Source organism: Hydra viridissima, unplaced genomic scaffold, assembly GCF_058129835.1.
Source record: "Hydra viridissima isolate aposymbiotic clone 2 unplaced genomic scaffold, HvirCarnegie_v1 scaffold_4, whole genome shotgun sequence".
Classification (NCBI taxonomy): domain Eukaryota; kingdom Metazoa; phylum Cnidaria; class Hydrozoa; order Anthoathecata; family Hydridae; genus Hydra; species Hydra viridissima.
Window position 1 is genome coordinate 10582376 of NW_028324303.1, and position 16704 is coordinate 10599079.

Below are 16704 nucleotides of genomic sequence, written 5' to 3' on the forward strand. Positions count from 1 at the left end.
AGAAAACAAATTTTAATATTTTCTAAACCAAGATAAAACAAATTTCTATTTTCAAATTATTAGTTTCAAATGCTTTGCTTTTTACTGTAGAACTGATTTTTCTATCGCCTAACCCATTGGAAAGATCTTCTTGCACCTTTTTTTCCAGGCTTCTTACGCTCTCTGAAGCGCCAATCCCTTGTCAACAGTTTATTTTTATTTAAAACTTCAAAATATTCAGGGCACAATCCTGCAATACACCGACTTAAGCCAAGTCGTATAGCACCAGATTTACCAGATGTTCCACCACCAATCACATAAGTTTCTATGTCAAATCTGTTTAACTCACCTATCACTACTAAAGGAAACATGATTTGCTCTCTATCATTTGGTATAATAAAGTAGTCTAAGAATGGTTTATCATTAACTGTTATAATACCACTACCCTCCTTGATAATCACTTCAGCTTTAGCACTTTTACGAAATCCCATTGATCTAGCAGCTCTATCAAAAACTTCAACATCCTTAAGATCTTCTCTTCCAGGGGTGTAAATTGGAACTTGAAACTGTTTGAGAAAATATTGAATCTCATCAGCTCTTGAATGCGCAGCAAGTTTTTTCAAGCGAAATATCACTATTTCGTAGTGTTTATCACTAATTTTCTCGCCTAATTTTTCTTCAAGCTGAAACTTTCTCATCCATTGCATTCTCTGAGACTCAACAAATTTTGATTCTTTTTCAGTGTTATCATGAATACTTTGGTATGATATAGGTTTTGGTGAAGCTAACTTTTCTTTCATCTGCCAAATCTCATAGGTAAGATCATAAAATTTTGGAATTCCAGTATAAAATCCTGACAAATGGGGGCGCCCATAGACATCAAACTAAAATGAAGTATCTAAATGCTTTAACTTTAAACTGCAAATAAAAGCAAAATAAAACTAAATTTATACAATATTTTTATTTCAGACATAAGTTAAATTAATTCTAAAGGTATAACAAGACTCTTTTTAAAGACACACTTACTGTGAACCAAATTAGTTAACCACCATATTTTTTTTACCTCATCCTCTTTTGCTGGAGGAAAAATTTCAGATGGATGTTTCATCATTGGTCGTGCATCTTTGGCAAAGAGACGACTTGGTAGAAGATATTTTATTGCCTCATCAATATCATTTTGAGTGAATGTGTCAACATCTTCACCCATCATTTTTGCTAGCCATCTCTTTCCTTAAAAAAAAAACCTTATTTTTTTATCCACTTTCAAATAGAATTCAATGCAAAAATAATCAGTAATATTAACATACTAATATGTATTATTACAATAAATATTAATACCCAAATTATAACTCTCAATCTCTTTATTCATAAAATCATCTGGTTTTTTTAGTGGCAAAGGCTTCTCATTTTTCACTGGCAGCTGGGTATTTTGAATGAACCTATGCTGTTGAATGTTGAATATTGGGTTCCACACAACTTGTAGCGGCCTAATAACTGAAACTTTACCTGATAACTTTTTTACGGACCTAAACATCTTTACTTTATTTCATTTCTTCAAGAATCAAACAAATAAAAAACATTAATAAGAAAATAGTGAATAATAAGAGAATAATAGTAAAAGTTGTCGCCATCATCATCATCATCATCATCATCATCATCATCATCATCATCATCATCATCATCATCATCATCATCATCATCATCATCATCATCATCATCATCATCATCATCATCATCATCATCATCATCATCATCATCATCATCATCATCATCATCATCATCATCATCATCATCATCATCATCATCATCATCATCATCATCATCATCATCATCATCATCATCATCATCATCATCATCATCATCATCATCATCATCATCATCATCATCATCATCATCATCATCATCATCATCATCATCATCATCATCATCATCATCATCATCATCATCATCATCATCATCATCATCATCATCATCATCATCATCATCATCATCATCATCATCATCATCATCATCATCATCATCATCATCATCATCATCATCATCATCATCATCATCATCATCATCATCATCATCATCATCATCATCATCATCATCATCATCATCATCATCATCATCATCATCATCATCATCATCATCATCATCATCATCATCATCATCATCATCATCATCATCATCATCATCATCATCATCATCATCATCATCATCATCATCATCATCATCATCATCATCATCATCATCATCATCATCATCATCATCATCATCATCATCATCATCATCATCATCATCATCATCATCATCATCATCATCATCATCATCATCATCATCATCATCATCATCATCATCATCATCATCGTTATTATTACTACTGCTGTTATTATTATTTTCATTATATTTATTACAAGAGTTACAATGAGGAAAAAAATAACAACATGTAACAGAGGTTTGACCTTGAGTTGAAATTGTTATTTTCTATTTCCTTATGTCTAGAAAACATGAAAAAATACTTGTATTCATTTCTAATTTTGCTTTTGTGTCCAGGATAATATTTATGAAATTTACATATTATCATAGGAAAAAAGTAGCAAATTTAAAGTTTAATATGCATAAAAGTAGATATAAAACAACACATGATGCAATAGTAGCATTTATTTATTCTAGAACTACAAAGTTCAAAGTTCAATATATCCTGGTGGAAGTGCTTGCTTTGCTCCTCCAAGTATGCTCCTGTAATGTTCACTGCTCTCTCCCTCCTCGGGAGTTTTTTTTTGCAAAACTCCTTGCACTCTGTAGCCATTTTTTTTTGTGGACCAATAAAGACACTGGCTTTAACTTTTGCTGCAGACAGCTAAAAAAAGAAATCTTGGAGATGGGGACTCCTTATCAAGAGCTCTGATGAAATAATTCATAAAACCTAGTTTTAAGTGGAGTGGAGGAAATACTACTTTAATGGGGTCTAAGAATGACACCCATTGACATGAATGATCCCCAAACTAAACTCAGTCCTCTGTGGTCAGTCCTCCTTGTGGTAGTTTTTCTCTTTATCCCTGCTATCCCAAAAGCAAAGATAATAAGGATATTTGATAAAGCTGCCTAGGAGACCCATTAGCAAAGCAACCATTTTGAAGTCTACAATAACCTCCCAACCTCCCTTCATATTTCAAGGCATTTAACAAAATCTTAACACTCATATATTCATCTTTAAGATGGACAGAGTGAGCAAGGGGAAATATGCACTTCTCTGCTCAGTTATATCTCTGAAGTCTGAGTCAGTGTCTTCATCTTCTTCTTTTCTTTGTAAACAATGCTGCTCTCTCTTAGGAGGAGTGGGTATGGGGAGCTCAGAGCAGTGTGGCACTGGTGCTATAGATGAAAGAAGATCAGGACATATTATAGGAAGAGAACTTTTGCTTGTGCAACATTTGGAAGGGTCTACTATGCAGAAGAAGCAATTGCTTGAGTGATCAGTTGGTTCCCTCCAAATTTGGGGGATTGCAAATCTCATAGCTCTGTTTTCCTCTCAACCTGTAAAAAAAGCAACCTGTAAAAAAAGCAAGCATCTCATTTCCAATACCACTGAGTGAAGTGAGGTGCCCAAGGTTTGTCCTGATCCCTGAAGGTCATGCCAAAATATACTTTGTAGGCCTCATGGATTTTCGGACATCTTTTCACAGAGAACTTTTCAGCTCTAGTTTTAATAAACTTGCCACAGATGTAGCAAAATACGACTGCCAGATTCAAACAACCTCTAGATACAATCAAATTAAATAATTCATTTTCAAATAAAATTCATTACTCTTTTATTCACCAATAACATGATCTGAAGTGTTGATTTCAGCCAACTGTGCTTTTATACTTGCGTTACTATTTTTAGACGATTCGGGAACATTCTAGAAAGTTCTAGAATGTTCTGAAAAATTCTTGGATCATCTGGACAATTCTAGCAGTTCAGGAATATTCTAGAAAAATGCTCATTATTCAATACAAATTGAGAACTTTCTTGAAAACACACAAATTTTAAAATATAATTGTCCCAGTCACATAAGCAAAGTTTTTGATGAACAACAGCTATTTTCTATTTGTTTTTGTCAAAATGGGTTAGAAAAACACACTTTCAACCTTAGGACATAAATTATATAGTGTTACTTAATAGTTACACTATGTAACAAAAACAAATATTTGTTACATTGTGTAACTATTATGTAACAATGGTCTTAAGAAAATTATCATACAATAAATAATTATAACAAATGATTAAATATCAGAACTTTTAGTAAGGTATTTTCAAACTCATGAAACAAGCAGCCATTGAATATTTTCAGATATCCCAGATTTTTTTTCCCTTTCATTTTTAAACAACTGTATGCTGTAGACTCAAAAAAAAAAAATTTTATCAAGTAAACTGTTGGGTTTGAGAGGCTGGAACACTGTTTAAAATGGACTTTAAAATTTAGATAAAAATTTTTTTAAGAAACTTCACTGAAAACATTTCAGAGTTCTAGTTTTCAGATCTTTCAGACTAATTCAGATCATTTTTCAATATCTCTTCAATAAACTAAATTTTGCAGGAAAAAAATTCTTAAACTTTTGCACAACAAAGCTGAAATCTTTAATTAACTGAAAACTTTTGTTGCAAAATTTAATTTGAATGAAACTGAGGATTATAAGTTTTATGAAAGTATTAAAACAATTCTCTACTTATTTAACTTTATTGTTTACCTGTGAGCATTTTTTTTATAAGGCTGGTCATTATTATACCATCATGAAAACATGATGGCTATTAACTTATAGAAAAACATGAAAATAATTATCATTAATGTCGAAAATAATAATCAATTGCAGTAGAAAAAGCTGCAAATCCAGCACAACCAAATACTGCAGCTTGAGGACCAGCTCTTAATCCCAACAAACCACCTGTTAAACAACCTGCCATTGTTCCATTAACAAGTTCTGTTTTACCCCTGTATGATTCAATCATACATTCTGTTGCTGAGAACATTGCACCAACAACAGCAAAATTTTTTGCATAAGAACCAGCACGATTTTTCATTTCTTGCAAAATAGCTTTAGCTGATTGCTCTTGTTGACCGGTTACATAAGAAGGCATACTTGTATCTAATCCAGCAGTAAATAAACCAAATGCACCTCCTAATGCATAGCCTAAACAAATAAAATATTATTAGCAATTTTATTTTTATTCAGCATAGAATAGTTTCATAGCTCAATAAATTTAGTAAAATGTTTTAATTAAAAATTCTCCCATTGACATAAATAATACATAAACATAGATACAATACAAAGTATGCAAATTTCATGTAAAATTAATATATGCATGTTACCTAAAACAAGTGCCATTCCTGTTTTAAAACCACAATGTTCCATTACTCTTTCAATAATAACTTCTTCTTTCTGTTTTGTAGCACTTGGAATGCCAATATTTGGAACAAAGCGTCCATTAGCACGTCGAACTTCTTCAATCAGAGGTAAAATTTCACTTATTTGAATATTTGGAGGGGGGTAAATGGAGTCTTTTGCCATAAAAATTTTTAACTATACCTTAAAAATAGAAATACACATTTAAAAAGCATCAATCACTAAAAAAAATTATCACCAATTAATATTATTTCATGTATTTCATAATTGATGATTACCGTAAGGCATGAAACTTTAAATTGTTTCTTTGTTTTATTTTTAATACATATATATCGCTCTACTTATACAAAATATTGAGCACTCTTATATGAGCATGAGATTTTGTATTTGAAAATAATACGACTTGCAATAGATAGATATATATATATATATATATATATATATATATATATATATATATATATATATATATATATATATATATATATATATATATATATATATATATATATATATATAAACACACACATATATATACACACATTTAGATGAAATTTTTTTGGTTTCTGAACACTTTTTAGCGTATTCCTAAATTTCTATAACATGTGAGTCAGAGTATTCGTGTTATTTTATAAATCGGGCTTAAATTGAATTACGGGAGTCTTCTACATGAAGTGGGATATTTTAAAATGATTTTTAAATGCGGACTAAATTGTAAAGATGAAATTCCAGTTACAATTTTGCATTCTCCAAAAAAGTTCGAACAAATAATTGCAAGCGTTTAAGACATACGCGCGCGCATGCACACAAACAATATTCGGTAGAATCATTTAAAGTTTACCTTCAAGGGGGTAAAGAAAATACGTTTTCCCAATAAAAAAAACATCGCAAAAAACACTACAAATATAAAATTACCTTAAAAAGTTATGAAAGAAAGTTATGAAAATTCTTCCGAAAAAATACAATAAAAAGTTTGTTACTTTTTATAATACAATAAAGTAATGCAGATTTTATTTAAAGCTGATAGCTTGTAATATGTAAAATTTGTAAAGATCAACAGTGTTGAACCTACAAATACATTCAGCTGCACGTTGATAGATTTGGCGCACATTTACAGCATCGTATAGGCTGAGGCGTATGGGTCAGCCGTTGATAAACCATGTCTCACAGATAACAGAAAACTTAACTTTGATGACAAATTTGGAGAGTTTAAGGACTATGAACGGTCGGGGAAAGCATTTTAAAAGTTGGAGGGGGAGGGGTACACAAATAAGAAGAGTATTGGATCCTCTTAATCCACAGTGTCATACTGTAAAAAGTTAGTACTCACTTTTTGCGATTTTTGTGTAGTGCTTGAAATCCCGGGAGTAATGCTTGAAATCAGATTGATGTCAGGCTGGCCTAACTCTTTCAGTTTAATTTAGTTATTATTGGATAATGATGTGTTTTGTTTGGATAAATTTTGTACAAAATTGTGAAAGCCAAGTATAGTAACTTAAAAACTTTCTTGTTGCAACGTGAAAATATAAATTTATGCAAATACTTAATATTATTTTCATTGATTATAAGATTATGTTAAGTTGAAAATTATTATATCATGTCGAAAATATTTCAACTGTTTGGAAACAGTTGAACAGATTCACTAACAATACATTTTGAAGATAGTAACCGTACTTACACGTATATCGGCGTAAGTACACATATTTCGACGTACGTTATGCAATCAATTTAACTTTCACTCTTCAATTGTTAGAAATAATCCCAAGTGATTGAAAAATCTTCAAGAATTGCAGACCATTCGATTCCAAAGTTTGTGGTTACCATAAACTAAACTTGATATAAAGTATGGTTACCATACATATATTGAGACCGTCAATTCAAAAATATTTTGCAAACCAAAGATTCTTTACTAAATGTTATACAATCCGAGTTTAACGCGTCAAAGCATTTCTGTATGAAAACAGAAGCTCTAGATTTCTGGTTACTTCAATTAAAGCTAAAAAAATTGTTAAAGAAATGAAAATATAAGAGTTGCCGAGGATAGCAATTAAGGATGAAGATGAATATCAAGGATGAGAATAGCTGTTAAGTTTGTTAAATTTATTTGAGTTACTGAGTCAGTTTGACATTAAAAAAAGCTTAAGGTGACTTATCAGCAAATTTGATACTAAAAAGTTGTTTTTTATTAATAACTAGTTATTTTTTTGTCACCAAAAGAGAAGTTTTTTTTAAAATAAACGTAATGAATAATAAACGTATCTCATCATGATGATTGCTGATATAATTTACTTTCTCATAAAACAATTAGCAGCGTGAAAAAACCTGGTAACTAATTTCCAATAAAAAAAATAATTGTCAAGAAAATGGATAACACATAAATCACACTACCTATAATAATTCGTTACGCACAGAGAGGAAGAAAATATTTAAATGAAAAACCCTGTCAATCAAAAAAAAGTTCTGTGGCAATTAATTTTGGATGAGAAAGAAAAAGTAGTCATAATTAGTTTATTTATTTAAATCCTGTATCGTTAACCAATGGTTTATCTTTTAGTTTGCCTACCCAGTGTAAAGGTTGCCATTATCGCCATTATCTCCTTAATAGTTGATTTACACGAGTATAAAGTTTTTATATTTTTTAAATTACACAAAGACATTTTTTAGTTTCTAACATAAGTTCATGTATTACTTATATCATGTCATGTTAAAAAAAAAAGAAGCATTTCAAAAGCAGTTAGAAGCTCTGTACGAATAGAAAATTGTCGTCTTATTATTTCGAGTGACGAAAATACAAAAAGATTGAAATCTTGTGAAAAAATTAATGACATTGTTTATTTATATCCTTTCAGAAATCTTTTTTTTTGGTTTTGTTTTTACAGCTTCTGTATTCTTTTCCGTTCATTTACCTGGGATGTTATTTATAAAAAGCAGGTTTTTACACTTACGTAATTAATTTTACACCTAACACATAGAAATAAAAATTGCTGAAAATTTCTTTAAACTTCACTTTTATTTGAGAAGTCATCCAGAAGAAATGACTTTTGAACTAACGCTTTCCCATCAAGCGACAACTAGAAAAGATCGAATTCTTTTGACTACCGTTGGTTTGGGAGAAGTACTCTGCTCCATCTCAACCATTATTTTTGGTATTTGGGCGATTCAAAGCGACTACAATCGCTTTAAAGCATCCAGCGGAATACACATTTGGTCAGGAGGCGAGGTATTTTTTTATAAGGCAATAAACTTTGTTATTTATATCAACAAATTTAAAAATGAGAACTGTAAACTTTTAAAAGTGGAAGGTTTTGCATCCAATAATTTAATAAAGGCAAAAAAACAGTTATTTGCTTTATTTAATTTAGTGTTTAACTTGTGGATTATTTTGTCTTGTGACGAATGCAACAAATAAAAAGTACCAGGTATTATATTCAGTACCTTCATCAAGCAATTAAGTAATAATAAATAATATTATTGTTTTTATCTTTTTTTTTCTTCAACTAAATAATTCCCTTTTTTTTTTTCAGATAATAGCCTCTGTTTCCATCCAAGGGCTTGGATTTATACTCAGTTTGTCAGTCATAGGATATGTTTGTAAAGCCATCTCTCAAGAGCGGCTTTATTTTAACAGCTTTGCTATGTTCTATGTCAGCCTGTTGTCTCTTTCTGCTGTTTCTCTTATATTTTTTGGTTTCGGTGTTTATTTCACTTTCAACAAATATACTCATTGTTTTAGAAAGGTATGTGCAGTTTGATGATGATGATGATGATGATGATGATGATGATGATGATGATGATGATGATGATGATGATGATGATGATGATGATGATGATGATGATGATGATGATGATGATGATGATGATGATGATGATGATGATGATGATGATGATAATGATGATGATGACATATATACAAGTTCATATGTAAATATTGTAATAAACTTAGTTCTTCGTTTCATTTAGATTCAACTCGATCTTTGTGAAACTACGGAGAACCTTAATGTGATGTCTATTTACGAATGCTTCAGAGAAAATAGAATAAGTCAATTTTATTCGTTCAGTAACGACTCATACTTACATCCTCCACCACTTGATGGAGCACCACCTCCCTACACCACAGAGGTAATTTCAACGGCATCTGTATTCGCTTTCGATATAATTAAACCATCCCAATAGCAGTATTTTCTGAAGACCTCTAAAAGCATTCTTGTACTGATTTTATTAAATAATGTATCATCATAATTCTCATTTCAATTTTTAGTTTTTAAATCTAAAAGCTGTCAAAAGTAATTTTGCTAACAAACTTTTTTAACTTTTATTTTTTCTGTAGGAGAAACTGGTATTAGACTTTTTTTAAAAAAAAATCGCGGAAACTAATTCTGGTTCTTTATTTTTCAAAATATTTTTATAAATGTTTAAATTTTAGCTAAAAACGTTGTGAATAAGAAAAAAAAAAAAAATCTGAATCATTTTGTCGCCCTGACAACCATGACATTAGTTTGTTTTTTTTTTGCAGCATAAAATTCATGAAATAAGTTCACATTAATAGCAATTTTGTATATTGTTATGTAAATAAACTAATTATATTATATACTTTTCTATTATATTCATTTTATATACTACGTCAGATATGCTAATTATTATATTAATATACTTTTAATAACGTATACTAAATCAAGAAATTAATAACTAATAATATAAAATGATCAGAAAAATAAAATTTAGCTTAAGGGTTTTTAATTCTTAAACTGTAATTCTATGCCGAATTCTTTGCTTTGGCAATTTCATGGAAGAAAATTTAGCAAGTAACTTGCATGATTACATTTGTTGAGTGATACCCAACATTCCGTCACTTCTGCCAGCATCCGTGGTAAACACTTGCTTTTTCTTTTGGCCAGAATAAAAGCAGTCTGTAACACCAAAAAGTAATCTATTTTTAATAACTGTATTTATACAAGTTTATATAAAAACAAGGTTTATACAAGTTTATATAAAAACAAGGTTTATACAAGTTTATATAAAAACAAGGTGTATACAAGTTTATATAAAAACAAGGTTTATACAAGCTTATATAAAAACAAGGTTTATACAAGTTTATATAAAAACAAGATTTATACAAATCTATCCACTTATAACTAAAGTAGAAAGTTTTTATAAATGAGTTTTAAGTATAAATGTCCAAAATAAATATAAATATGTATAAATATAAATAAATATAAATATCTAAAAAGTTGATATTTAAATTTAAAATTTTAATTTCAAAATTTTTTTCTATTTCTGATTCGGTGGATAACAATGCAGAGTAGTTGTTGACTTTATTCTTTCTTCATTTTTTATACGATTTGTAGAAAATTTATTGTTGTATTTGAAAACGCTATCGTACATTACTGGGTTGATTATCATTAAGGTAGCAGTATCCATTTTGGTAGTAAATCTTTGACCCTTTTATCTTACCTTAAGAATTTTCATTTCCTAGTTTGATAAAGCTGAGATACGTTAACATTTGAAAAGTTAAACTTTAAATTCTTTTACATCTTTTGCAGAGCTGCAAAATGCAACGAGAAAATTTTAAAAACGATATTTTTTTGACATTTTTTGTGTACTATACACTATCTATACATATTATATTTGATTAAATTCAAATGCAATGTTTTGTTACCCGAAATTTTGTATAAAACTTTTAGTTTACATTTTTTGAAATATTGCTTCTATTTGCAAATAAAACGAAATCCTGCGTTTAGTTTGATTCGTCAGCAATAACATTTTTTCTCTCATAATAAAACAAACTTCATAAAGGTTTGAAAACCTTGAACAAGAAAGAGCAATTTTTCGATAAACGCGCATTTGGTTTAGTTTTTTTTTCATGCTAACACTCACACCCGTTTGCAATTTGTTTAAAAATATGTGCGGCACGTTTATTCTAGTTCCCACTTATTCAAATTTGAGGCTAATTTCTGTCTCCGTATCGCGTTCGAACTTACGTTAGTTCGCTGTTAATAAAATTGTTCTTATTCAGCTTCCCATTTTGGTATTTAAGTGTGGTAATATTTAGAGTTATTTATTATGTACGTCGTAGTACGTGTTTTTTGGTGTTTGAAAATTTCAACGATTGGTCTAAATCTAATCGTTGTTTAAGCTTTTTTTTTGTTTTGGAATGGCGGATGGATCAGAGAACTTTTTAAAAAATTGGAAATGGAGCAATAAAATTCGATATAATAAAATTCGATATATATATATATATATATTTATTTATTCATTTATTTATTAAAACTTATTTATTTATTTGTTGAAACTAATATTGGAAAGCGTTTCTTAGCTTTAATCGACCAACACTTTCCAGTAGGACACAGGCTTCATAAAATTTTTAATCGAAGCTATATTAAAGTTAGTTATAGTTGCATGCCTAATATCAATTCTTTAATAAATGCACATAATAACAAAATTCTTCAAAGCGATAAATATAAAATAACAAAAGAATGCAACTGCATAGACAAAAAAAATTGTCCGTTAAATAACCAATGCCTTTCTAGCAATGTCGTATACCAAGCCACTGTAAATTCTGGGGATCCTTAATTCAAAGACAAAGTTTATTTCGGTATAAGTGAAACTACATTTAAACTTAGATATGCCAACCATCTTAAATCTTTCAACGCACTTAAAAATAAAAATGACACCGAACTTTCCAAAGAAATATGGATGCTAAAATCTAAAAATCTGAAACCGGTGATTACATGCACTGTTAAAAAAATATCGCGTTTTCTACGGAAAATTTCCGGCAGCTACGATGACAAAACTTCCCGTTACTTTACGGAAAAACCCATCACATGTAAACGGAAATTCTGTAAATAAACGGATATTTCCGTTTAAATACAATGGGTTTTTTCCGTTTATTTCCGTTAAATAACGGGAGGTTTTGTCATCGTAGCTGCCGGAAATTTTCCGCATATAAACTGAAATTTCCGTTGAAAATCAATGCGTTTTCCCCGTTAAACAACAGAAAGGTTGTGGCAACTCAACTGCCGTATAGTTTTCGTAAATGAAAGGAATGTTGTTCATATGAAAATTTAAAAAGTGAACATTTTAAATGTAAAATAGATTGAATGTTATCGAAAATATTATCTAAAACAAATCATTTTTGATTTACAATAAAATATTAAATTTTCCGTGATTAAATAATCAATTTGTAAATAAACAACTTCAAATAAAAAAAAAAAAAAATAGTTAATAAAGTATTAGTACATAATAATATAATTATATTACATAATCCTATATAAATTTACAGTGGGGTGCAAAAAAAAAGCCACACTCAATTTTTTAATAAAAAAAAAGCAATAAAAAATGTCTCAAACTCATATAATAAAAGTGATATAAGACAATTTTGATAGAAATGCTTTTGACATTATTCTATATTGCATATAATAAAAAGAAATTAGGATTTGTGAAGTATTTTTCAAGTTTTAGTTGTATAAGTACTTAATTAGCCACACTTTGTTTTTTATGACTTCTGCGCATCTAGAAGGCATACTATCTACATGCCTTTTTAATAAGTCATTTGGCAAAGCATTCCAACCAACAAGAAGAGTTTGGAACAGTTTATCTTCATTTGTTGCCCTACGATCTTTCAACTTTTTATCCAATATAGACTATAGGTTTTCAATTGGATTTAAATCAGGAGACTGTGCTGGCCAAGACATAACTGGTATCAATTTAGATTCTAGATATCTCTTATTCAACCGTGCTGTATGTTTGGGATCGTTATCCTGTTGAAAGATGTAGTCACCATTAGGAAAAAATTCTTTTATACTTGGTCCAAGTTGATTAACTAAGATTTTGTGATACAAATGCTGGTCCATGGTGTCTTTCACCCGGTAAAGTTGTCCAACTTTGTGTGCACTAAAACAACCCCACACATTGACCTTTTTGTCATGTTTAATGGTTGCGTTTCATGTTTGGGGGTTGAATTTTCCCCAATTAATTTCCAACAGTGAGGTCGACCATTATAAAACAAGATGAAAGGAGACCCGTCGCTCCAAATAACTTTAGCCTATTGTTCACATCTCCAATCTTTGTGCTCAATGCACCACTTTAATCTTTTTTTGCGATTGATTTCACTAACAAATGGTTTTTTTATTTGCTTTCCAGAAAAAAATTCACCTGATACTTTTATTCGATGAGATATTATCCACTTTGAGATATTAGTAAGGTTCAAATCTAGTTTTATCTCACTACATGTGATTTTACAATCTTTTTTGACAACATTAAGAATGTAGCGATCTTCCTTTTTTGAAGTTTTAGGTTTTCTCCCTGATCCAATAGAGCTTTCAGTTGTACCATTTTGTTTATATTTCTTCACCAATCTGCTAATAGTGGAGTTTAAAACGCTCTACATAGCTTCTATGAGACTCTCCTCGGTCAGCAGCTTCAATAATTCGTCCAATTTCTATATCCGTTTGCTGTTTTCTAAAATATTAAATGTGCCCATATTATTCTGTATCTCTAATGATTTTTGTTATATAAATATTAGTTTATATATATGCATACCTCTTCTTTCCTGAATTTTTCACTGCCACATCCAATTTTTTTTGTTTTGCTTGATTATACAATTTATACTTGAAATCAAGAAAAAATATCAGTGTGGCTTTTTTTTGCACCCCACAGTACATAAAAATTTATTTTTATCTAATATATATATATTAGTTTCGTAAAATATAAATAAATCAACTCAAATGCAAAAAAATATAGTATTTCCTTTCTTATCCATTTCGAATCAACTAAAAATAAAAATGCATAAGTTTTTGAGTAAGGAAACATTTTAATATTTAATAAAGTAATAAATTTAAAAAAAAACTCATTGTGTGCAATGATTGATTACTTTAAAGTTGTTACTCTATATGACTGATTTAGCGAAGGCCAATTTTTTACCATTGTTGGTGCCAGTACTAAATTAGATTTAAATTAAAATTAGAAAATTAGATTTTTTTATATTATTAAGTAAATAAAAATCTTTAGAACTTCTTTGAAATCAAATTCTAATAATCAATTACTAAATTTACCTACCAAATAATACGATGATTTTTTGAGCAGCAGATAAATTAAGAAAAAGTTTAAAACTCTATTTTAACTCTAATAACAATTATTCATTCTAATAAACATTTTAACAATCTAAATGTTCTTTTCTAATCTTTAATAAAAATTTATTTTGATTTATTATAAAACCATTTAAAAAATAAAATTTTAAATTTTTTATACTAAGTTATTTTACTTATTTTATATACCATTGTTATATATTATAATATAATGAAAAATGAATATTTTATAACAGAAAATTAATAACTTTAACCCATCTGGTCCTAAATCATCGCTAAAAAAAAAACTAAATTTATGAAATAACATTTCATTATTCTAAGAATGTTTGAAAATTAACTTTTTCTTGCTTAAGCTAAAAATTGTTACAAAACCACTATATCTCTCTTTATTACTAATATTTTTGCTAAACACAAAATAATTAAAAATAATTAATTTAATATCCCTGGAGTTGATAATACATCAGTATATATATATATATATATATATATATATATATATATATATATATATATATATATATATATATATATATATATATATATATAATATTTATATAAATTAATATATAATATTATTATATTTTATAAAAAGTTATGTTATAAATATTATATCTAGAATGAAATCCAACTTTTGATAAAAGCATTACAAATTTTTCAGTAAATAATCGAAGAAGAAGAAGATGCAATTGTCAACTTTTATAAATATTTCTATTTCTTTTTGAAGCTAAATGTGTACCCAAATATAAGTTTGAAAAATCATCACTTATGGCGGTTTAACATGTTGATTATAACTGCAGTTATTAATACAACGGAAACTTCCGTATTTGAAAATTTGGCCGCAGATACGGAAAATTTCCGTACATAATGTATCTGTACATCCCATACATGGATATACGGATACTTTCCGTGCAAGTAACAGAATATTTTTCCGTTTTTTAACGGAAATTTTTAACAGTGTGGAAGATTGTAGCACAATGCAAGCCCTACAATCAAGCAGCAAAAGTTTGTAATCTTTGTCTCCGCGAAAAATTTCATATATTATCATACAAAAGAGAAAACTTACTTAACAAAAGATATGAAATAATATCAAAGTGCCGACATGCAAAGAAATATTGCTCTATTATTCAATAGTATCGAGCACTCTCAAACGCACAAGAGTTGTATTATTATACTATAACAATACATTATATATTTTGTATATATATATATATATATATATATATATATATATATATATATATATATATATATATATATATATATATATATATATATATATTAGGTGTATAACTTTGCTTCCGCCGTTTTTTTCTCAAAATTTAAGGCTTTATTTTCAAAAATTGAAAGTACATTTTTATGGTTTGAAGTATTGTCCATCGCTAACCACTAATTTTTCCCATCTATTAAGCAGAAAACGAACCTCGCGTCGAAAGAACTTATCTTCCTTTGAGGTGATCCACGAATCAATCCAATTTTTCGTAATATTCATTCTTAAGGCTTTGAGGCGTTTGGAAATTGCTGAGTCACATGCAATGATTCTGCCAACATTTATTGGATTTGGCACGAGTCTTCGTCGAGTAAAGTCGACCACCACAATGCCGGTTTTCGACGTTGAAATCACCGTTCTTGAAGCGTTGAAACCATTCACGACACGTTCTTTCACTAATAACTGCCTCATCATACGTAACCAAGAGCATTCGATGAGCCTAAGCCGTAGATTTCTTTGAATTGAATGCGCAAAGTAAAACTTCCCGCAATTGACGAGAATTTTCCTCATAAACTGGGATTTTAAAGCGATTAAAAATACATAAAACGAGTAGAATATAATTTATGTTTGGAAATGGTGCTTTCGACAGACTTATAGTTGCCAAATGACACTTTAGATCCGACAGTTCTATTCACCACGTGTCTCTAACGACATCTATCGAAAAACGGCGGAAGCAAAGTTATATACTTAGTACAATAAAATACGATTACTGCTGGTATGTAGTACGTAATCTCTTAGATTATAAATGATTTATGAAGTACGTAACCTCTTAGATTAGGGATGATTTATGGAGTATGAACCCTCTTAGATTAGGGATGGTTTTGATAAAGTTGTTTTTTTTTGTTATTTCTAAAAAAAAAGTTTTACTTCTTGCGTTAAAACTGTTTTTTGCTCGAGTGTATTTAATTAAGTTTCATAAAAACTGGTTTTTGCTCGAGTGTTTTTAAGTTCCATATATACTGGATTTTCTGGAATGTTTTTTATTAAGATTAATTAAAACTGGTT

At 29.2% G+C, this 16704-nt stretch overlaps 2 protein-coding genes and 1 long non-coding RNA gene across 4 annotated transcripts; all 3 read right to left on the reverse strand.

The window, feature by feature from the left end:
* Position 1: 1 nt before the first annotated feature.
* Positions 2-2114, reverse strand: LOC145182830 (small ribosomal subunit protein uS9m-like). Its single transcript, XM_090085625.1, has 3 exons — positions 1318-2114; positions 1043-1209; positions 2-863 (listed from the first exon to the last, which is right to left on the reverse strand). The coding sequence occupies exons 1-3, from the start codon at positions 1511-1513 to the stop codon at positions 102-104; spliced, it is 1125 nt and encodes a 374-aa protein (XP_089941751.1). The 5' UTR covers positions 1514-2114; the 3' UTR covers positions 2-101.
* A 1151-nt stretch (positions 2115-3265) lies between these two features.
* Positions 3266-5769, reverse strand: LOC145182937 (mitochondrial import inner membrane translocase subunit Tim22-like). The gene is made up of 2 exons (XM_080058221.2): positions 5316-5769; positions 3266-5136 (listed from the first exon to the last, which is right to left on the reverse strand). The coding sequence occupies exons 1-2, from the start codon at positions 5512-5514 to the stop codon at positions 4790-4792; spliced, it is 546 nt and encodes a 181-aa protein (XP_079914347.2). The 5' UTR covers positions 5515-5769; the 3' UTR covers positions 3266-4789.
* Positions 5770-12255: 6486 nt separating this feature from the next.
* Positions 12256-14899, reverse strand: LOC149889855 (uncharacterized). 2 transcript variants are annotated; one of them, XR_016452198.1, is made up of 4 exons: positions 14404-14899; positions 14219-14285; positions 13888-14117; positions 12256-13806 (listed from the first exon to the last, which is right to left on the reverse strand). It is a non-coding gene; the product is annotated as an uncharacterized LOC149889855 (long non-coding RNA). The 2 variants fall into 2 exon arrangements; XR_016452197.1 differs by having other exon boundaries at positions 12257-13806; positions 14219-14899.
* Positions 14900-16704: the final 1805 nt, after the last annotated feature.